The 23,718-nt window shown below is 48.9% G+C and overlaps 1 protein-coding gene across 3 annotated transcripts; it reads right to left on the reverse strand.

Annotated features, from left to right (window-relative positions):
• Positions 1-158: 158 nt before the first annotated feature.
• LOC119094618 (CB1 cannabinoid receptor-interacting protein 1) lies at positions 159-22,416 on the reverse strand. 3 transcript variants are annotated; one of them, XM_037217708.1, is made up of 5 exons: positions 22,289-22,416; positions 20,361-20,410; positions 15,314-15,491; positions 3,480-3,624; positions 159-381 (listed from the first exon to the last, which is right to left on the reverse strand). In XM_037217708.1, the coding sequence occupies exons 3-5, from the start codon at positions 15,478-15,480 to the stop codon at positions 217-219; spliced, it is 477 nt and encodes a 158-aa protein (XP_037073603.1). In that variant the 5' UTR covers positions 15,481-15,491; positions 20,361-20,410; positions 22,289-22,416; the 3' UTR covers positions 159-216. The 3 variants fall into 3 exon arrangements, with proteins under 3 accessions (XP_037073603.1, XP_037073602.1, XP_037073601.1); XM_037217707.1 differs by lacking the exon at positions 20,361-20,410 and adding an exon at positions 21,239-21,260; XM_037217706.1 differs by lacking the exons at positions 20,361-20,410; positions 22,289-22,416 and adding an exon at positions 17,062-17,133.
• Positions 22,417-23,718: the final 1,302 nt, after the last annotated feature.

A 23,718-nucleotide genomic window follows, 5' to 3' on the forward strand; every position in this document is an offset into this window, starting at 1 on the left:
GTGACGAGCGTCATCACTACTGGTCACCATGACACCATCAACGACCGATCTGAAGCAGCACATAGTGACGCGCGTCATCACTGCTGGTCACCATGTCGCCGCCACCGACCGATCGCACCACTGATTGACACAAATACACAAAACAAGCACACCCAATCTGAGAAGACCACCACTACTAGTCAGCGCACCGGTACACCGTCTAATGACACCGTGGCCTTATCGGAAGGTCTCCTTCACCACTTCGACGGCGGACGGGTCAGCCAGCTCCTCGCAGAGGTACTCGATGCAGTGGAAGTTAGAGCCCCACTCGCTGTGCTGCACGTTGTCCTTGTCGTAACACTTCAGCTGTATCGTCAGGCGCAGGTCGCCGGCATCCTTCAGCTGTGAAGCGCCGCGGCCAGCACGGCCAGGTCAGCACGGCGCGGCGTGGCATGCCGGCGAGATCCGGTGACGGACAGCCGGGCGGCCGTTCGAGGAGCGCCTTTCCGTCACGCCCGCAGCTCACGCATCGCGTGGAACTTGCCGAGAGTATTCCACTCGTGCATGGGGTGCGCACTCAGTCAGATTAGCTTTCGAGCATAGCATGATTACAGAAGACGGCCGGTGACGCATATGCTGATATCGTAGCATGCGCGAGCCCTTTATAACCCAAGCGGAACCAGTACCACTCGGGAAGGGAACTACTTGTTCTCGTTATCTCCATTGATGGGGTTCTCCATAGTTTGGGTCCCTAAAAGAGACTGGATGAGTGAGTATATATATATATATATATATATATATATATATATATAATATATACATGTCTATATACATGAGGCCAAACGATTCTGAAATTTAACAGCGTGGAAGAAACATGGCAATCAGATACAGAACACTGTCACCCTAATAAAACAGATTATGTTAGACAGAAGTAATAGTCATATTCCTCGGAGGGAAAAACCAGGGGAATGGGGAAATGGATGCGTTGATATTTAGGCAACATGCTTTTATCGAAACAGATGGCAAAAGTGCATCAAAATTGCCTATAATGGGCAATTTTGAATTCGCTTCAGCTATTTGTTTCGATAAAGGCATGTCGCCGAAATATCAACGCAGCTATTCTCCATTCTCCTGGTTTTTCTCCGAGGAACAAGGCTATTACTAATGTCTCATCTATGTGAATAATGCTCCTCGCTAATGCACTGAGGCCACTTGTAAAATTGTGTAACGTCACTTTAGTTGCCTTTGATTCTTACATTCGAGTAGCCCATACCTTAGACTTAAACAACATTGCTGGACCTTAATTGATTACACCAATCCGCCATAAGGTAAAGGACCAAACCAGTCAAACTGTTCAGTGCAGTATGTACGCCTAGTTCACTCAGAGCTGTCCCGGATTCCAGTTCCACTCTGCGCGCCAGAGGTCCATCAGACTTCCACCACACTAGCAGCACAAGCCTGTTTCCTGCGTTACGACCCACGGGGCTGTTTGTTCTCGAAGAGCGTACGCGTAATTAACGACTAGCTATGGACTACTCTGCACTCTTCAAAGAACGAACGTTATTAGTCACTCAAATACATAAGTCCCCTGGCATGGCCTCACAAAGAATGTTAACGGCGCTAACTACTCGAATGTCGTAATGACAAATATTGACTTCCAATCGTCATAGGGTCCGTATCGTCCCCTGAACGGCACCTCCATAAACAAAGCCGGGAAAACCACAGGAATGCATTCATGGGTTAAACAGTTTCGCAGGGAACTTCAGCGCGGTTAATGTTGGTCTGCTGAATCAAACGACAGCACTCTCCTCTCTGGGCACGCAATGCATATTAAGACATCGCCAAAAAAACAGACGTGACTTGGATTCATCGAACACCATGTTACAAAACGCGGGGGCGGGGGTGCGTTGTATAGATGGACTTATATGGGTAATGGACTTTGTTGACGGCTTTGTCAATCTCTTTCCTTCCCCCCCCCCCCCTCACCCCGCCCCCACCCCCCATCCCCAGACCTCACACATGAGCCAGTGGCGGCTTTTCGCCGGGCATCGACTAACCTAACTTCCGAAGGTTAGCAAAATGACCAAGTCTGACCCTCTCAGTGCTGCTCGGCTTAGTGAACGCCGCTTTATGAGTGAATCAGGTGTTCGTGTAAGCCCCCGGTCGCCTCCAATCATCCTCCGTCACGACGACCGTACATTCCCACGACGACAGATGGAACTAGGTGCTGCCCCACCTCCAGCCTGCGGCGCGCGGCGATTTACTGGACGTGCTTTTTAGCGTGCTAGTCATTTGATGCGTCCATGAAGTCGTGTGGCACACATGATTACTTTTTATGTGCCAAACTACATGTGCATGGGGTCATTCTGGGACTCCTCGCTTGTTGCCGCGTGCCGTAGGATGTTACGGGAAATGTGAGATATATACGTCAGCCTCTCTCTTCCCGGACATTGGGATCGGGCATCACCAAGATTTCCTTTTAGTGTAAATAGATGCGCACGAATGTCATGATGCACCAGTATGGGTACAGCACCAGGATGAACACAGTACCAGTATGGGTATGTACCAGTATGAGTACAGCGCCAGGATGAGCCCGTACCAGTATGAGTATGTACCAGTATGAGAGCAACGTAAGGATGAACATAGTACCAACATCAGTCTGTGCCAGTATGAGAGTTTGTACCACAGTACCAGCTGTACCAGGATGACTGAAGGTGGTCCGCTGTTTGTGCGGACGTCCGCATTACCGATGTCCGGTGGCGTTGGGATAAGTAGAATAGCACGAGAAGGGTCAAACTAGGTCAAGTTCGTGCCAATGTGCTGATCTTTGCAGGTCAAACCAAGCAAAGCCCGGCAACAGCCGAAACTGGTTCATGCGTGGGGTCCAAGGGGGGCTTGAATTTTGAACATTTTGAACAAAGGTGATCGACCGTGAACATCCACCAATACCGGGTCGCATGATTATCCCCGTGTGTTTTCAACAAATGTTTTTCGGCAGCATTACAACTCCTTATCCCTTGGGTAGAGAATGGCACCATAGGACACCGCAGACCTGGACCTGGCTGCATGGTAGTTTTCAGCGAAACCGTTTGCAAATGAATACGAATCCGAATGTCAATATATAACTATGCTGTGCCTGCAAACGTTGAAAACTTAGCCCTGTGCTCAAAATGGTTTACAACCTGATCAAACCATATCTTCGAGAGCACCAAGTCCGCTGTCCGGCGAGCTTAAGCATGAAGCGCAGCTGACGCACCCTGATACCGCATAGCGGAAGCCGACCGGCTTCGCTCCAATGCGCGTTGGCCGCTGCCAGTGGCTCTTCAAGGCCCGCCGATAGGCGCGCCCCGAACCGCTGCAGCAGGCAGCGTCAGACGGAGCCGCCCCGGCCGGCGCACGGCGCGCCCGAACCGCCGCTATCGCTCGAGCGACGGTGCCCAGAAAGGTTACATGGGTCTTTATCGGCAGAATCTCGCGCGTTAGTCCGGAGCGATCCCTACCGTGATGAGGACGCACACCTCCCTGCGCTGGCCCTTCTTAGTGGGATCGAAGTCCTGGGTGTGGAAGAAGCTGGAGTAAGCCGAGGCAGTGCTGTCCCGTGTCACTTCGCGCACCTCCAACAGGCCACCGTTGAAGTTCACCGATCTGGAGCAGCGTCCGTCCAGTCACTTCTCTCATTCACTCCCAACGGATTGCCGGCACGCAAACCAACGTCCGTGTCCCAAGTCACCGCAGCATGGTCTTTGCTACGAAATCGAACGCAGTGGTATACAGATTCATAACCAGACGTTCATAGATCGCGTGAAGACTACGCGCACTGACATAACACTGGTTAAGAATATTGCAAGCCTCCAAAACTTGTGTAGATTTGAAGAGGTATAAGCGAATGGCACGTGTAAGGAGAGCCGTTGGCAAACGTTTCAGGACATCGTAGATATTTGTAGTTACTCTGCTCTGAAATGACACACCATTTTTAATGACACGATATCAACACGTCCGTGTGTTGCATACCATACAGTCTCAACCATTCGCTACAACGCTGACAAATGCAGTGCCCACACGATCAAGAGTTACTCTAATATTGCTTTAGTACAAAAAATGTATTTATTGCGACCTGCAACCAGCGGGGTGTCCTCTTCAGAACTTGCAAGTTTGCAGGCAATGCCGGAGGGAAGGGCTTTCCACAAATGGCGTCCGAAATCTGTTTTCCTTTAATTTTGTAGTACGATTAGAGTGTAGTCAGGTAGACGAATGAAGTGGCGAAAAGCCTAGAGCCTGACAGACGCGCTTGTATTTCACGTCCGACTCAAGAACCTTTTACGAGAAACGAGGCGCCGTATTTGGTGCGCCGTGCGCGGCTCCGGCCGTGACGGCAGTCGTGTTCGGGAAGTGCAGAGGACAACACGCATCTGACACCAGACGGCATGCCAGCTCAGTTCACGGCATGCAAGGATCTAGCGTTGAGCCTGCTGGGGGTTCGGCAAGGGAACAATCAAACCGCCAGAACAGCGACCCTGCCAGTGGTGCGACTTCCCACGCACGCGTACTGGAAGAGTACTCACGTCGACACCAGAATGGTTCTGCATGCATTCGGTGCAGCCTAAAAAGATCATCGCTTCTTTTTTAGACAACGCCCTGGATTGAGCAAACATGAAGTGGCACCCGCCAAACGCCAGCGTGGAGGGGCAGGCTGCAGTGGGGCTCCAGATAAATGATAATGAACATCAGTCACTATCAGGGATGTGCACAGGATTTGAAAACAGACAGGGCGCAACTAAAAAATGTGAACGATATAAACAATATTAAACGATGCCCAATCCCAAAACGGTGATGTACGGTCGGCATTAATGGTTGCTTTGTGTTGGAGTATTGAAGCAGTTGAATAGAAAGGCAACGCAAGTGAAAAATAAAGGCCGTATCGAGAGCATGCGTTGGCTGCAGTAAAGGCAAACAAACTAGAACCACTATCGTGACGGATTCAGGCCCTCTCCGTCACCAGAAGTGCTGGTCATTTCAGCCGTTTGGACCGTTACCCTCTTGGAATATTGCGCTGTACCCGGGCACGCAGTGAAAGATTTACGTGTGTCGTGAAAAAGAACCACCTAACCTTCGGTATGCTACAGCTCGAGACAATCTGTACTGTTATCAAAGATGCACGAATTCTGTTAATCACATTCCCTCCGTGCGAACATGGAGTGGTGGCGAGTGAGCAGACACAAAAACTGGCGTTCAAAGGCGGAAGCATGCCGTCCAGACACGACTGCCGTCAGCGACGCCCCTAGCTGGGGTAACCCAACATTCGGTGCAGATGGTATAGGCACCACAGCCAGCCAATGTCTTATTTTCAGGGGCTTGGAAATAAGGGGCCTGGGGGCCATGGCACACAACTTTTCCAGAATGTTGAACATTAATCCTCTGTTGCTGCAGGGAAGGAATTGAATTAAAAATCATCAGGTATTGCCAGTTTTCCTAAACGTTGCTACGGTTATGCGACGTTTGTTCAGTGCGAAGCATTGAAAAACTGTCAGCCATTACAGGTTCTGGCAGGGATTGGCTCCAATACCTTGGAATCATCTTCTGTGCATTACACGCACCAGGGTAGCTGGCTCACGACAAATTTGTAAATATTGTTTTAAAGCATCCAAATTATGTAGAGCTCTACGGTTGGTGTAGAACGCCTGTAACAGCGCATAGAATGGAGGGGCACCGGTCGTCCGTCATTTGCCGGTAACCTTACCGATCCACCGGTTTGATATTCCTTACGAGTTCGGTGCGTGTACGGATTACGGGTTACGGGTTACGGGTTGATGAGTTCACGGGTTCGGCATTCATTACCGATTCACCGAAATATGAATAAGACAGCACTAATAACCTTATTCCTCACAGAACAGCCCGGACAATGCAGAGATAGACGCCTTTATTACCGATTCACCTGAATTCGTACGCACTCGGTATTCATTACCAATTCACCGGGATATAAAAAAGACAGTAATAATAACCTTATTCCACGAAGAATAACAAGGGGAATGGAGAGATACACTTTATTGAAAGGAATACCGGAAGTAAATCCAAAGTTGCCTGCCGGTCCTGCTCGATTTTCAGCTCTTTTTGGGAAACAGCAAACATAGTTTTTGCAGGTAACCAACATTCCGAGGACCCGACAAGGCGCAGCTGCCAGCCATTACTTTGGTAAGGTGTATATGCAACTAAGAATAAGAATACACGAAATATACGTGTTCATGCAAACAAATTCAACTAAACAAGCATCACACATCACACACCATTCACACATGCAAGCGATATTAAGTAAGCAAGCGTGGCGCAACACGCATCACTTATACATGCGAGCGATTTCAATTTAATAGGCATCACGCATCACGCCTCTGGGATCACTCATAAATGCAAACAGTTTTAAGCTAGGGCATATCAGACATCAAAGCCCTAATCACATTCGCATAATCGGACATGATGAGCCCTGTGCGTTAAGGTCTGGTCGCCGACTTCTTATCAGAATAGATTCACTTTTTTCCTGTCTGGATGGTCCTGTACTCTGCAGATGTCCTTAAGCTCTAAGTGGGTAAAGGGTTCGAGTATCTCTAGATTAAAAAAGGTTGCTGAAAGACGTATTCTCTGTTTTGTATTTAGCGTCTCGTAGGTGCTTATCATATTTCAAACGAATAGGGCGCGCGGACTACCCGACATAGGCTATGTCCGTTCCACGTTTCTTTATACAGTTTGCGCTCAATTTCGCAAACCACCTTTTTCGCGCGCACACCCTTTGAAGCCCAGACTTGCATAAGTCACCCATTGTTCTCTGAAAGCTTAGGCTTCAAGATGGTAGATTTCACCAGGTCTCTTTTAAGCTTATTGACGTTCTTCCAAGCTATGCGTACGCACATTTTGGATTTTGTAGCGATATGTTTGATTTTCCAAAGCAAGTGTTCATCTAAGTGAGGTAGTATTGAGGATCCGTTGTCGGACGGGGCGTGCTCCTGCCTCTTACCACCCATCCCCGCCGTGCTCTAGGTTGTTTTACCTCTTCAAACATTCTATGTTAAAGTCGTGAAGAATATCCACCGCCCAGCAGAAAAATGCACCTTATTATGCTCTTTCTTTCTTTTTCACTACTTGAGTTATTCAGAGCCCCGTAAAGCATATTTCGAATTATATTGTGCTTGATAAAGAGCTCCATTTTAAACGTTGTGCAGTTGTTTCTCCTTTCTATTGCAAATAGTGTATCCAAATATCGGACGCTCTTTCCGTCCCTTGCATGCTCCATCGTAAAGGCCAGTGTAAGTCTCTGGTCTCTGTTCAGGCGTCTACACTCCAGCATGATCATCGATGTATCTAGCTGAGAAAGCTGGTTGAAATGGGCTGGCGGCCAGGGCTTTCGTTTCCAATTGGCCTAAAAATAATATCGCCAGAGGAGCCCATGGGTTCCTCATTGTTATGTCCAATTTCTGTCGATAGCAGTCATCTCCTAACGATAAAACATATCCTGGAGATACTGTTCCAACAGACCGCAGATATATTTTTTGATAAACAGAAAGCATCAATATCATGGAAATGTTTGTCTACCTAGTCTACCTTGGTCTACTTCGGCCTCATTGACTGGTACACTGCCATATCAATTGACCACATCTACACTGAAGAAAATACCGCCCTCTGGCACCCTTTCCGCCTGTAAATGATTGGAAGCCGTTTTAAAAATCTCTCGTGTCCCACAGATAAGTGGAAACAAACCTCAAAAGCTCATCGAGTGCTTTGTCTAAATGACACCAGGTTTTTCTGTAAACCGTCGCACGCAGATATGAAGTGTCTAAGCTGCACTGCAGGCTTGTAATCCTCAGGTTCCCCATATAACACGTGCGTTTTCATGTATCTAGGTGCATGATTAATGTTTCAGTTACGTTTTGTGCTACATAATACACTATGTTGTACATTCTTCCTGGATATTATGGAAACAAGGCTTGCAACCGAATGCTATAAAAATAGCAGCATAACCAAACCTGTGAATACAAGTAAGTACCTTAACTCACTGATGAATATGCAAGAGCACCACGATAAAGGGCCAAAATACGATCACCTAACAATGTTTTGTTCAGTATAACACCAGCGCCGCCACTGTCATCGCTCCGGAGACTGAGGAGCTACACGTGAGTGCTGTCATATGACGTTCGATGGCGCAATCAAGCAATGACCTATTAGGGAGCAATGTACTAAAAAGAGAAATATAGAATAGAGAAGTAGACAACTAACTGGAGAAATGTTGTTGTCTGGAGTAGGTTTTTTTATCTAAAAGCATACCATCAGTTATAAGTGAGCTTAACTCATAATATACGATGCTTGCTTCAATATCTTCAAATGTGGAACATTTCCTTTAGTGTTGTGATACCAGATGTTTCGATCAGGTACTGCATTTTGCAAGTCCATGTACGGTTAGTGCCTAGTGGATACCAGAAAATGAAAGCTTAACTTGGCTTTATCGACATCCTCCATCCTCAACTTTTCTTCTCCCTTTTCCAACCCATTCTCAACCAATGACCCCGTTTCCCTCAAAAGGAGATGCCTTCGTGAAAGCGATGGAACGTTGTCAAATGAGATAGGGACTAGTTTCCGCATTCGTGTGGTATCGAGATGAGGGTATGTTGGGACTATCTCTTAGAAGACTGAACAATAGTCCCATGTTGGGGCTATCTGTTATAAGACTGAGAGATAGTCCCAACAACATACCATTGTTGTATGTATACAATATCGTGTGCACCATTGTTTTATATATACAACAATGGTGCAATCGTTGTATATATACAACAATGGTACACACGTGCGTGTGTGCGTGCGTGCGTGCGTGCGTGCGTGTGTGTGTGTGTGCGTGTGCGTGTGTGCGTGTGCGTGTGCGTGTGCGTGTGCGTGTGCGTGGTGCGTGTGCGTGTGCGTGTGTGTGTGTGTGTGTGTGTGTGTGTGTGTGTGTGTGTGTGTGTGTGTGTGTGTGTGTGTGTGTGTGTGTGTGTGTGTGTGTGTGTGTGTGTGTGTGTGTGTGTGTGTGTGTGTGTGTGTGTGTGTGTGTGTGTGTGTGTGTGTGTGTGTGTTTGTGTGTGTGTGTTGTGTGTGTTGCAAAATCCCCTATGCAAGAAACTGCATGAGCCATGCACATAACATAGTAAGTTCTACTGCAACCGCGGAGGGTACAGGACAATGACATGTATGCCGTAAGTGCCGTTATACTTAAACGCTTGATAAAGTCAGGGTGAAAATCACGGTGAAATCAATAAGCGACATTCTGACGCGCGTGTTAAATACAGCTCATTCTCTGAGCGGAGGGACCATGATAGAATGTTGCCATGACAACACTTCGCTAGCTTCGTCCACCACCAAGCCTGCTGCAAATAAATTCCGCTGCATCAGTCGAGTGCGCCAAGTTTCGGTCAAAACGATCAAAGCATGACAGTTTTGCTCCACGTAATGCAGACGCCAATCCGACTTTAATTGGCGTATTCTAATAGTGTCCTGATAAACTGGAGCAGCATGGACTGCCGCTGATAAAAAGGTCACATATTAGCAGCTTAAGGAATAAGAAAACACAGCACAGCTTAAAAATCGGATATGTCTGAAGCCGAAGAGGAGACGCCAATACCAGCGGAAGACACCCACGTCTTTATCAGTGCGCTAGATTCGTACATTGGTAGAAACTTAGCTGAAATCTTCTCCGGACAAATACAAGCGGTAAGTCCCGAAGAAGAGGAGGAGCTTGAAGAGGAAGATAAGGTGGAGGAGGAAAAACCGTCTTCTACGAAAATTCACGGTGTGCAGAGAGAGCAAAAAGACAGTGGTATAAGTGACTCTGAAACCGTTCTGACCTCCTCCCAGGCCACCGATCGAGATACTTTGTTGGCTTGTATGGAGCTATGTGAAGTAATAATTTACGACATCACAGTTGGAGGACAGGACATGATCGACGAAGCGACATGGGCAGTGGAAACGCTACACGACCGGCTGGAACTGTGGCCTAAGAGGAAAACATTCATTTTGATATCAACCGTAATGACATGGGCAAAGACCAAGCCCGTAGATCCAGATGACCCAGACACTCCATTCACTGAAGAAGATTACCGAAGACGTCGAGCTCATCCCCATTTTCAAGAGCATCTTAAATGCGAAAAGACAACTTTTGCGTCGGGAAAAACCAACAAGAAGAAATTTAAGACATACGTGATAGCTGCTGGAGCAACATTTGGAAAGGGAGAAGATATTTTCCACTCCTGGATGAAGCAAGCCTGGCACAATGAAAAAGAGCTTACTGTGTACGGTCGTGGTAATAACGTTATACCAACCATTCACGTTCTGGACCTTGCTCAACTGGTCCAGTACACATACGAGAAACGCCCGCCATCGCGCTACATTTTGGCCGTGGACGGGCTGTCAAATACACAGCGCGAGATAGTGAAGGCTATCAGCATGGAACTTTCAACGGGCCAAGTAAAAAGAGCGGACAAAGAGGACATTTTCCTCACGGATATGACCCTTCTGCATGCTGATCTGATCACGAGTGACCTTAAAATGGAGGGTATCGTTTTTGCTGACGACATCGAAGAGAGAAGGTCTGAAGAAGGTTTCGTAGAGGGCATTCTCAGTGTGGTCAAAGAATACAAAGCGGAGAGAAAACTACAGCCTATGCGCATATGCATCTTGGGACCCCCTGTATCTGGGAAAACCTTTCTGGCACAAAAGCTGAGCAAGGCGTACAAGCTTCACCACCTGCGCGTGGATGAAATAATAGAGAAAGCAATCAAGGATCTGGAGGAGATCGCGCACCCGCCGATCCCAGACGACCCACCCGTCACGCTCCCCGAAGAGAAGCAGAGCAACGAAGAAGCTGGCTCGGAGCAGCAAGAGGAAGAAGAAGGAGAAGAACAGGAGCCTGAAGACTTCGAGGAAGAAGTAGAGGAGGAGGAAGAAGACGAAGATAAGATGACCCCCGAAGAGGCCCAGGAATTACTGCAGGATATCAAAGATCAAAGAGAAGCTAACAAAAATGGTCGATTGGATGAAGCCACAGTGCTGCAATTCGTTGAGGATCGGATTAGGTCCAAGCCTTGTCAGAACCAAGGATTTGTACTGGACGGATATCCCAAAATAACGGAACAGGCAGAGGGATTATTTGGGGCGGATGAGGAAGCAGATGACATTGGTGAGGAAGACGAACCCCAATATAATCGTGCGACGATGCCAGAGCTTGTGATCGCACTGAACGGAACCGATGAGTTTTTATGTGAGCGGGCAATGAATCTCCCGGAGGAGGTTGTGCAGGGCACCCACTGGACGGAGGACGGTGTGCTGAGGAGGCTGACTGAGTACAGAAACAACAACAAAGAGGACGTCAGCGTGCTGAACTTCTTCGACGAATTGGAAGTGCACCCATTGGAAATAAACATATCCGACGATACCAGCCCTGAACTGGAAGAGGAATTCCAGATGATCTCTAAGAAACTGGGGCCGGCCAGAAACTATGGGCTGACGAAGGAAGAGGCGGAGGAAGAACATCAACGCCAAGAGGAGGAAAGGACAGCGAGAGAAGCACGACAGCGGGAAGAGACGGACCGATGCACACGGGAGGAAATGGACAACCGAAGAAGAGAGCAAATGATCTGGATGGAGAAAATCACGGAAGTGAAGCTACAAGAGCTGGAAGCGCTAGAGGCACGGTCTTTGCCTCTCAGAAATTACTTGATGAAGCACGTGATACCAACGTTGACTCAAGGTCTTTTAGAGTGCGCTAAGGTGAAACCAGAAGATCCTGTAGATTTTCTGGCCGAGTATCTGTTTAAAAACAATCCGCAAACAAACCTAGTGGAATGGGAGGAGCTGCAAAAAAGCAAAGTGGAGGAAAAGGAAGCAGCAAGGAAGGAAATGATGAAGACGTGGCTTGCAGATGCTAAGCCACCTGAAGGCAACGACACCGGGAATGATCAGATGGAGCCGAAAAAAGAGGGACTGGAGTCGACCTCAGCACCTGAAGAACAACCGAAAACTGCTGAAGAGAAACCAACAGAAAACGAGACAGGTTAAATGCTCCAGCGCCCAAATTTACATGAAGTGGCAACGGATTGCATGGGAAGATAATTTATGCCCGCAGAAGCACCATAGGTTATTAGTGCCGTGGACATGCTGTATTACAACGCGCATCTGTAGCCTGCTTAATATGTCGTAAGGGAACACTTGTGATAGATATGGACTGCACCGGACGACGTGTTTTGCGTGCTGTTGCAAAAATGTCAAACGCTTCTAAAATTGCATCGCCTATTACCTTATTGTGAGGTGATGGAAGTATATTACAAGTGAACAGTCCGAACTGCTTGTCATTACCACACTGAAGTGTCCATCGTGCATTTGGTGGCAAATCAACTCCGTTCTCCTTTTTGTGAGGCCTCCGTATCATACCTGGCAGCCTGCGCCCATTCCCCGCAAGGCGCGCTGGTATCTGCATCCACCAGTCGGCGGCGAGCGCTGGACTGGCGCGGCTGGACCCGACCCCGGCCACTGGGTCACTAGCTGTCCCCTTCGGTCACCGACCTTTTGTAGACTGAGGCTCGGTCGCTAAAATATGCTCGTAGTTGTTGATGTATTCTTACACTACTCTGGACATTGTATCGTGCGTCCGGTAACGATTATATAGCATACTCTTCTAAACGTACTTACGGGTGCAGGTCATCCCGGCCTGGAAAGCAGACGCGTCCACCTACACCTGCCTGATGATTACGAGCGAAGCCACAGGCCCAGCGAATCTTACCTGAATGATCACCTGGGCGGCGTGGTTACATGGTGCCCATTCCAATGCAGGAGGGAGGTGTTCGGTTCAAGCCCAACCACAGCAGCCTTTTTCTCGGACGACTCCTACCCAGGGGGTGGCAAGGACCGGGCAGTGATCGTCCTGCCGCGGGATTAACGCAGTGCGAGCTAGCGCTCGCGGCCGTATGCTCACGTGCATGGTATGGCTTTAAATAGATCCCTCGGTGCAGTGATCCAGCCCGAGGGCGCGGCCTCACTCTGGGCCAGTGCAGCTGTCCTCTGGCCACCGGACCCAAGGAGGCTTGATAGGCCCGCTGCGCACATGCCGCGAAAGCCTCCTGACTACTGTCAAGACGGTCCTGACTGCTGTTAGTGGGTGATCAAGATGGTACTGACTGCTGTTAGTGCGTGATCAAGATGATCCTGACTGCTGTCAATGCGTGGTAAGGATGGTCCCGAAAGGATGCTGAGAACGTAAAACCTCTGCCGTGTAAAATGTAAAATGTATGCGTGGGCCTTTCCGTGCAACTAATCCAAAAATGCTCTGTGATACGGCACCAACAATGTGTAGGTCTTAATCAAAATATGTGACGATTTTCTACTCCAAATTCTTGGTCGTGGCGCTTTCTTAAACATATATTTACATACAGTTTCATGCAGTTTTAAGCAGCAAGCCCAAATCCTCAAAAATCGCGTAATGCAAATCGCTGGGCATTTGCAACAGATTGTCTAATCTGGCGAGTTTCTGCGGCAAAATCGTATTATCGCCGCGACTTCACCCCCTTGCTGGATCAACATGAAAAAGTGGTATCTTAAAATTTCGAAAAGGCTGAAAACACCGGTCAAAGCCGCGTCCATGTCTTGACGATTCGGTTTCGCAGCGAGACGGGACAAACAGATCCTGAAGGGAGGAACAAGATAACCGTATTGATAAAAGCATGAGTCGATGTGTGCAGACGGTCACGCGGTCTCGTGCGCAAACCTAAATCCCTGTTTTGGGCGTTTTTAGCGATTGACGTGGGATCTCAGCACCCAGACCAGATGAAAACGTGAAACCGACTGCACGGTGTAGCTGAGTGTATCAGCCGCAGTTTGCGCACGGATCTAAAACTGGCTCCACAGATCTATTCGTTCGCCGGTAATCGACCGAGAATCGGTCAGCGTCGCCTTTTTTGGAAATCTATATCGGATATCACACACTATGTCAAAAACAAGGGTACGTTTAGTCGTCAAAACGATACAGGTGCCCACTCTACTAACCGTCACCAATATCCACGCAAAACATCTGCGTTTTTCCAATACTATAGCAAAAGCTATAATAAATGCGCATTTGTCGATGTCCTGCCTTAAAACTGTAAAGTCCGACTGAAGCCGTCAGCCAGACCGGTCAGCCTGGCCAGTCAGTTTTTGGGTATAGTTCTTGTCATTACGGGCTGGCAACAGTATTGCATCAGTGGACCTCAGCCTGATAAATTCGGATGACAGGCAGACTGAGCAGCCCTTCTCTCGCATCGACGAAAGCTGTCAGTGTCAATATCAGAAGACGTCTGCGTTTATTCACTTAGTTCTTGGCATCATCTTCATAACCCTTGCCACATATACTGTCACGTCTCATATCAGCCCATTCGTCGCGCGTCGCACAAGGCGTCTACCTGCAGTTGTTGCTAGCAGGAGTGTCGCAAGGCGTTTACCTGCAGTTGTTGCTAGCAGGAGTGTCACAAGGCGCTTACCTGCAGTTGTTGCTAATAGCAGTGTCACAAGGCGTTTACCTGTAGTTGTTGCTAACAGGCGCTTCCCAGGGCGTTTACCTGCAGTTGTTGCTCGCAGGAGTGTCACAAGGCGTTTACCTGCAGCTGTTGCTAACAGGAGTGTCACAAGGCGATTACCCGCAGTTGTTGCTAACAGGGGCGTCACAAGGCGTTTACCTGCAGTTGCTGCTCACAGGGGTGTCACAGGGGCGTTTACCTGCAGTTGTTGCTAGCAGGGGTGTCATAAGGCGTTTACCTGCAGTTGTTGCTAACAGGGGTATCGCTTTCTAAAATCGGTTTGGGGACCGATCTAATAAAGTTGACCTAACCTTCCTCTAAATTATTATTTCTCGCCAGATTGCGGCCGCCGATTTGAGACGTACCTGACGTAAAAATTTAAACAAAGAAGGAAATGACCGGTTCCAAAATTGTTTTGATGTCGAGGAATGACTTCCCATTTGAAACCAATGTGATAATGATAATGACACTAGATAACAATGGCATTACCATGCCATGCGTTTAGACACCTAGTGTAACAACAGTCCAAACACTTGCTGTGTTTCATTGGCCCAGTATTCCATTTTTACTCATATGCATTGGGAGGGCTCGGAGGGTCACTGAGGGAGCTCAAGTCAGCATTGGGGGAGGAGGGTGCTCAGGCTCCCCGCAAGCATTTAGGGACACGCCCGGTTGCTAGTCTATGATGGTCTAGACAGACATTCCCAATGCAAGCTGACAAACACACCCAGCCGAACACCAGCAACGTGGAGCTTACAGAACTGCAGCAGGTATGTACTCACTCAACGCCTCTGGGTGGAGTAAAGGAAAGGTCCATCCTATACTGGCACTTGCTGTTGAGTTTGATGGTCTTCTCGCGCTTGAAGCGCTGTCCGTCCGTTTTATAGAACAGTGGCTGTCCGCCGGGCTCCTTCTTCATAGATAGCAGGACCTTGAAGCTGTGCTTCATCTCCTCTTGGTCTGACGCAACAGGTACGGGTCAGAGGGCGCTTCTAGTTATGGCAACGATAACATGTTTCATGGAAGTGCATCTTGGCGCATCGAGTTTGAAGGGAAGCGAACCGAACAATAGATTTTAGAACGTTTTCAATGCGGAAAGTTTCTTGCCAGAACGTCACTGAGACAACACGGTACATCTATCATCCCACTCTTAACAGCTTATCCTTTGACCCTTTTCGATCAGCTCGTTTCGCTATAAGCTGAATATTCAGGCCTGAGGGAGAAATTTCGCAGAATAAGTTGGTCTGAATGGGAAAATGGCTAAACCTGATCACAAAACACCCCGAAAGCAGTGTTATTGTCATATGTGGCCCAGCATATTATCAAAGTTAGAGACCGTCCCCCCCCCCCCCCTGCGCCCCGAACTGAATAGAAAACCACAGCCCTGTGCTAGCCGTTCAAGATCTCAAGCCCTGGGCGTACAGAGGACTCAGCAACGACCCCAGATTATTCTGGGTGTACGAAGGGTCTTCCCTATTGAGGAGCGGATACACATTTAGCCTGATGTTAAGCGTTCCAAACACTAGTAGCAGGGCTTCTGACTCCGTTTATAATCTTAAGTCACGGTTTCAATCGTGATTAAGCCCATATATCAAATCGTTCTCTTAGTGAAAGATCTTCAGAAATTTCCTTGGATCGAATGAACTACTGCAGTCAGCTGGGCGTGGTACATATGACCAAAAGCGTCCAACACCAGGAGTCATCACTCGCCCAATGCGAGACCTGATGAATGGCCGGAAATGCGAGCCGGCAGAAATGAATCCATTCATCCACTGCCTCGCGTTCCTAGAGAACCGGCCAGAGGAGGATGATTAACGTCCGGTGCCATGCTCCTCCTAACGTGTAGGCTGAATGCGGGCGGGGCTTCACATCTGATATGAGATGAGCCATAGAAAATGCTCGGTACGATTCACCTTGGCTTCACATTGCACTGGGCACTAGCGTACGAAAATGCTAATTTTGTAATTGGGAAGTCATTGGGAACGAGCTCACACTAATATACCTATAATACAAGACATTAGGGTAGCGAAAAAACGCGGATCTAACGATTGATTATGAAGCTGATGAACAGCGCATGCATGCACTTCCAAAGCATCCCGAATCAAATCCCTGGGGCGTCCAGCTCACATTGGACCAACCGCTAACAGATGGTGTTTGTCCAGGACATGGACAGTCCAGGACATGAATGTCCATGCACAGGACATTCAAAAGAAAGCACACTCACAAAAAGCACGCTAACGCACGTGCATGGCTGACAGGGTTTACACAAACACGAGTCAAAACTTAGCACAAAGAACAGAATGACAAGCGTTGGAGAGCTGAGCTCTCACATTCAGCTGTATCACGGCACGGTCAGAAGCATCAGCGTCAGCTGAACAAGATTTCCGCATCAGGGTTGGAAAAGGGTCGGGCTGCAGCGAACAGACGCTCTCGGCGAGGGAACCCCTATGCGTGGACCCCACACGAGAGGACCCCCCGCGATGAGACCTCGCACAAGTGGACCCCGCACGTGGGAAGACAATGCGCCTACCGACTGCATCTGTGGGCGGTAGCTCTTCCATGGCTGGAGGTTGGCCAACACTCGGTCCGGATGGCAGCTGGGCGCGGGCTGCACTGCCGCGGCTCGGCGTCAGCCCCCCCCCCCCCCCTCCCCCGCTATCACCTCCCAGCCGTCAGCTCGCGCCGGCAGTCAGTTCGGAGGCGACGGGTGGCGCGCCAAACGGCCGCCGCCGCTCTCGGGCGCGGCATAGGGTCGCGCCATCCCGGGCCGAACGTGACACAGTCGGCCGGCTCGTAAGCGCAGGAGCCGCGCCCGCGCAGCCGTTGGACGTGCGATTTTGACAAGTCGTTGCGGATCTGGCCGCACGCCGCTGTGGAAGCTGTAAGCACTCGGTACCGCAGGCTGACGGACGCTGAGTAATGCCCGTTTTGTCCGCGGCCCACGGCTTTGGGACATTTATTACTTTATTGCCCTGATAACTCAGTTATCCACGGGTGGCCCCTAGATAGACCAGTGTTCGTTGTACCGAGTGCATAGTGCAATCAGATGTCCATGTCCTGCTTCCCAGAACCAAAGAATGTCGGTTTGCTAAAGCGAAGAAAACGACACAGCTAACGCACCGGGATGTTTAAATAAGCTGTTGTTGAAACCACGCATTTGATCGCGAACGTTTCGAACACAAAATTCAGGCAAATTCACGTAATTCGATCTCACTGTCCCGTGCTAGGTCACGTGACATTTCTGTTGGGCCAGCACGCGCTGTCTCACGTGGCCGGAGCGGACGTGTTACATGATGGCGTCTTCTGGCGGCGGCTCAATACAGCCGCGCGTGCACTAATCAACGAGACAGAAGCAGGCTAGACCGACACCAGATGCTGAGACAGACGGCTCGCAGAGTCGCCCACACCGAAACTCCGTAACACCGGCGGAGTGTGGATGTCCGTCAAGTTAGCGTTGCATTCGTATTCATGTTCATTATCGAGTCCAGATTTCTAACAGGAGTCCCCCAAGTCAAACCCTCTGAGTGATTCACGAATCTGCAATCCTCGTTTCCCTTAGTCACTTGGTTTGACCTCTGTAGGTCACTGAAATGTCAAAACTTGTATACCCTAGCATTTTCTTCGTTAACGATGAAATCCAATGAAATGGATATTGCAGTCATTTTTATGATGCCCACCTTCGTTACGCCAGCAGAAGCTCACTCTCGAGGTCAGAAGTCAAGTACACATGAAATGGGTACCCTGACCTACCTTTGTTCATGAGAAGATGCAACAAAATGGTGTGATATTGATGCCCATGCTGTCCTCTTTCGTCACATTTGCGAAAAACTAGCTTTCATGGTCAAAGATCAAGGTCACACAAAGGGCGGTACTCTAACATCTATTGTTTTACCAAAGAAAGACAACAAAAGAGGTGGCAAATAATGTTCATCATATTTGCTTTCGTCACATCTGCCAAAACTGACTCTCAGGGTCAAAGGTAAAGATTCCATAGATTACAAAAAAACGCGGTACCCTGACATTTATTAGCTAACTAAAAAAGATGCAATAGGTGCATAATAGTAATGCTCGTTATGCCCACTTTCGTCACACCTAGAAACGTCTAGGTCAAAGGTCGAGGTCACACAAGTAGTAATTTAGCAGTTATTCACTCACCCAGGAAACACAATTAGACGAGTATGATGCTGACGCTCATGACGCCTAATATCCTCACACAAGCGAAAACTATGCATCAAAATTAAAGGTCAAGCTCACACCAAACCGGGTAATCCGGAATTTATTCCTTCATTAACGATATGCAGCAAAAACCAAGTGACATTGAAGCTCACGATGCCTGCTTGCGTCCCACATGACAAATTTACCCTTAAGGCCGAAGGTCAAGGTCAAGTGGTGGGCGGCGCTTTCGCGTGCTCGTTTAACGCAGAAACACAGCAAAATGGGCATCGTAAAGACGCCTTGGCGTCCAAATTCGTTCCACATGAAAAATAGCTCAGGGTGAAGGGCCAAGGTCACACAGTATAGTGGACGTGATAGTGGTGCTCGTGATGTCCACTTTCGTCACACTCGCGACAACCAACAAACAAGGTTAAAGGTCAAAGCCGCGCAGAGCGCAATACTCTTGCATTTTTCATGCACTGAAGAAATTCCAAAACGTCACGTCATATTGATGGTTGTGATGTTTGTTTCCGTCAAACTTGAAAAACTAACTCGGCACCGCATTTTGTGACCCTGACCTTTGACCCTAAGTTAGTTTTTCCATACATGACAAAAACAGACATAACGAGCAGCAATAAAACACGACTTTTGCTGCATTTATTTACTAAAGAAATGTGTGGCAGGGTACTGCGGCGCACGTGACCCTGATCTCTGACCGTGATACTAGCTTTTCCCAGTTTAACGACACTGAATATTACCAAAATCAATAAATTAGCATTTTGTTGCATTTCTTAGGTGCACAAAAAATGCTAGACCACCGTGTTTTGTGTGACGTTGACATATGAACTTAGTTCTTCAGGTGTGGCGAAAGCGAACATCCTGAGCATTTATATGATACCCTATTGTTGGTATTTATTCAGTAAACGAGCATTTTCATGACACTACATTTTGAATGTTCTTAACCGTTGAATAAAATAGTAAATGTTTTCAACCTTGACGAAATAAAACACGACTTCCTTCCTGTAAAGCACGACATCACGGGCATCAATAAAGCACCACTTTTGTTGCATTTCTTTGGTAAAGAAATGAAAGTCAGGGTACCGCGTTTTTGTGGGCTTCACATCTGGCCTTGAAAGGTACTCTTGCTAGGCATGACGAAAATGGACATTACGAGCACCTACTTGACACATATTTTGTAGCATATCTTAAGCAAAAGATTAAATTCCAGGGCACTGTGTTTTGCGCAACCTTGAATTTTCACCTAGTCACTTTGTCAAATGCAACGAAAGCAGGCATCACGAACATCGATATGATACGATTAGCGTTGCATATCTTTGGTAAATGAATGTATTCCATGGCACAATGTTTTTGTGACCTTGACCTTTGAGTTTGAAAGATGCTTTTTGCTTGTGTGGGAAAAGCAGAAATCAAAAGCATCAATTTCATACCCGTTTTATTCTCTTGAATGAGCGAACAAAGGCTAAGGTGCTTTTTTCTGTGTGACCTTAAACTCTGGCCTTGATTAGATGTCATGGTACCGCGTTTTGCGTCACCCTGACCTTAGGCCTTGTGAACTGGGTTTGGTTGGTGTAACGAAAGCGGGCACAACGAGTACGAGTCCACCTGAACCTCTTGTATCGGATTTCTCTAATAAAGGAATAAATCGTAGCTTACCGTACTTTGTGTGGACTTGATTTGTACCGTGAAAGGAAGTTTTTGCAGATCTGACGAAAGAGGACATCACGAGCATCAATATGACACCTTTTCTGTTGCACTTTCTTTAGGTGGGAAGAAATACCGGAGTATACCATTTTATGTGACCTTGACGTTACCTTTTAAGAACGTCCCTGCAGGCATGAAAAAGCAGACATCACGAGTATCAATATGATACCCATTTCATTGGCTTTATTCGGTAAACAAAGCAATGCCAGGGTAACCAACTTTTGACCTTTCACTGGCCTGTAGAGGTCAAGCTAAGGGATTAAGAGAAAAGAGGACAGGAGATTCGTAAATAACTGAGTGGGTCAGGGCTGAGGGGACTGCTGTTATAAATCTGAAGTCGACGCTGTATTCAAATACTAATACGATGCCAACTTAACGGACATGGAGCATGGCATGCAAACTACTACCGTTGAATAACACGCACTGGCTTTGCGACGTCGGTTAACAAACATGTCCGAACGGAGGTAAGCAAAGAAATAGCACTGGTCAGTCGTGACTAGCGAGAATGCCAGCAGTCAATATTAAGGTCATGTAGGAGCGGCAAAGGTACAGATAATGCACCAAACCGATGCTGATGACCATCACCGCGAGAACAAAGAGCGCAGCCATTGTGCCGCCCACTGTGTGGTAGCGGCTATCTGCAAGGGTTGCGGCAAACCACACAGAGCAGCTTGACATCCCACATCGCGTGCAAATCAACTCTTCCGATCAACTCTTCTAGAGGCAAGGGCAGGAACCCTAGTACGCTCTCCTATCCATCCGAACGGATATAGAAAGACAGTCCAGGTTTAAAACGTGGGGATACTTCTCAGTACCAGGCCACGACGTACCTTAAGGGTGGCTGCCAGACCGCTGCAACCAAATACACCCCTATCACACTCCAACGCGACGTAGAGTTTTCATCCATACACGGCGATACAGACTTACCATCTGCCCACAGCAACACCGACATACCATCAATTTACAACGACTTACATTGCCGATGAATTCACCACAGCACAGACTCCCACCAATGCACCATGACATAGACTCCAAGCTGCAGTCCACCGTAACACAGACTCCCTGCTACGGTACACCATTACGCATACTCCCAGCCACAGCACACAATGGCATAGACTGCCAGCCACCGTCCACCGTGTCACAGACTACCGGCCACAGTCCACCATGGCACAGACTCCCAGTCACAGTCCATCGTGATACAGACTCCCGGCTACAGTTCATCGTGGCAGTCTTGCCATCAGACCACTGTGGCAGGCACCCCCATCAGACCACCGTGGCACATATTCCCCGCCACAGTTCACCATGGCATAGTCTCCCAGCCTCAGCCTACCATGGCACAGACTGCTAGACACAGACTACCGTTACACAGACTCGCAGACGTAACACAGCATGACACAGACTCCCAGTCACCGTTCACCGTGGCTCAGACTCTCCACCACAAACGGCAGCTGCCCACCACACCACAGTTAATCCAGGCGGAATTCACGCCGTCCACCACCAGCCGCCTGCGTTTGGCTGACTAAAATCAACACGAGCAGTGAAGGAAGCTTCAAAAAGAGGCTGCTGCATTCATATTTACCCCGACAAACTGAAATTGAGAAGAAGCGGATCTCGTGATGACGTCACGCAGCCACTTCAAATAGACAAAGCGACATTAATGGTGGCGGGTTCATTGCTTGCAATATACTTATAATCATACTGAAGAGAAACCAACTACGCAATTCATTTCCTTGCCACTAGACTTATAAAACTGGGTCTAAACATGCTTCGTAAAGTTAAAGGAACTGCATTCGCCACCACTGGAGGCGCCCCTGCGCCCATGTTCTGAGCGCGTGACCGGAGATAAGCGGAGCAAGGGGGTGGGGGGGGGGGGCACTCACCGGCTCTAGCGGCTCGGTTGACCTGCGGCGTCAGGGTCGGCGGGGCGGCGCGCCATCGCGTCGGGTCGGCCCCCGTCGGCCGCCTGTACCGGCTCCCACCCGCCCGGCAGCTCCCCGGACTGGATCGGCCCCCGAACCCGGCTGGACTCGCCGCTGGTGTGCTCGTGTCCCCGGACAGCCTGGCGCCCCGGCCGCCGACGGCAGCGTCGGTGACCGGCGCCGCGGGGAGGGGGGGAGGCCGGGGGCCGCATCACCCCCACCGGCCGGTGACGCGGCCGAGCTGGCGACGCGACCCGTTTACTTGCCGGCCGGCCGGCTGTTTGGGCGAGAGGTGACATTAATGGGACAGACCTGAGACCCCGGTGAACCGCAAACACAGCGCAGCGTGGCACCCATCGCGAAACGTCAATGAGTTGGGCGCGGTCCAGATACAACAGGCCATGGCGATGCCACTCTTCACAACCGGCGCGGCCACGCGCGGGGCCCTGGCCTGCTTCTGGACCAGCTCGGACACTGAGCCAGTGGTTTGCACAATACGCAGCGCACGGCTGTCCCGCGGCGACGGTTAGCAGCCGACCTGCGATCTGTTCAGAACAACAAGCATTAAAGCATGACGCGCGGTGACGGCTAGCAGCCGACCTGTTCAGATCTGCTCAGAACAACAAGCATTAAAGCATGACGCGCGGTGACGGCTAGCAGCCGACCTGTTCAGATCTGCTCAGAACAACAAGCATTAAAGCATGACGCGCGGTGACGGCTAGCAGCCGACCTGTTCAGACGATCTGCTCAGAACAACAAGCATTAAAGCATGACGCGCGCCATGGCGTCGCGATCAGCCAAGATTGGGCCGGGTGCAAAAATGTCTTAAAACGGACAGTCTCCAAGTTGGTTAATCCCTCCAGCCGGCTGATACTCAGACCGGGTGAAGGGGTGACTTGGTAAACGGGACATGATAGCGGTTGGGTAAATTGTTCATGATGTTTAGTCTTTAGCTCAACATAAGGCGAAATAACAAGTGCAATTTAGTAGCGTCGGCTACAAGTCGCCGTTCAGTGGGCGCACAGCTAGTGATATGAAGACAAATCGATGGGAGGACACTGTAGACGCTGTTTATTTACTAAGAGCAACATCCAGACGTTTCATCCCTGCAACGGCTGACAAGTTGGAGAAGGAGGCGACATCACTGCTTTCGAAGGCATCTCTTTCCATTCAAATTAATATGCTTAAACAGGCTGTACTTTCCTATTAAGTTGCTGGGTGGGGCTTCTGCTCCCTCTCCCCGACCAGGGCTCCATCCCCTCTCCCCAACTTTTCAGAGGCGTAGACCAAATCCATGTAGAGGCCTGTTTGTCGGCGTATTTTGAGAATAGTTCAAGTCATTTTTCACTTCTCAGCCCCCTTCCCCCACTCACTCATGTTACCACATTGAA

The sequence above is a fragment of the Pollicipes pollicipes genome, unplaced genomic scaffold, assembly GCF_011947565.3.
Source record: "Pollicipes pollicipes isolate AB1234 unplaced genomic scaffold, Ppol_2.1 Scaffold_4002;HRSCAF=4701_pilon_pilon_pilon, whole genome shotgun sequence".
NCBI lineage: Eukaryota > Metazoa > Arthropoda > Thecostraca > Pollicipedomorpha > Pollicipedidae > Pollicipes > Pollicipes pollicipes.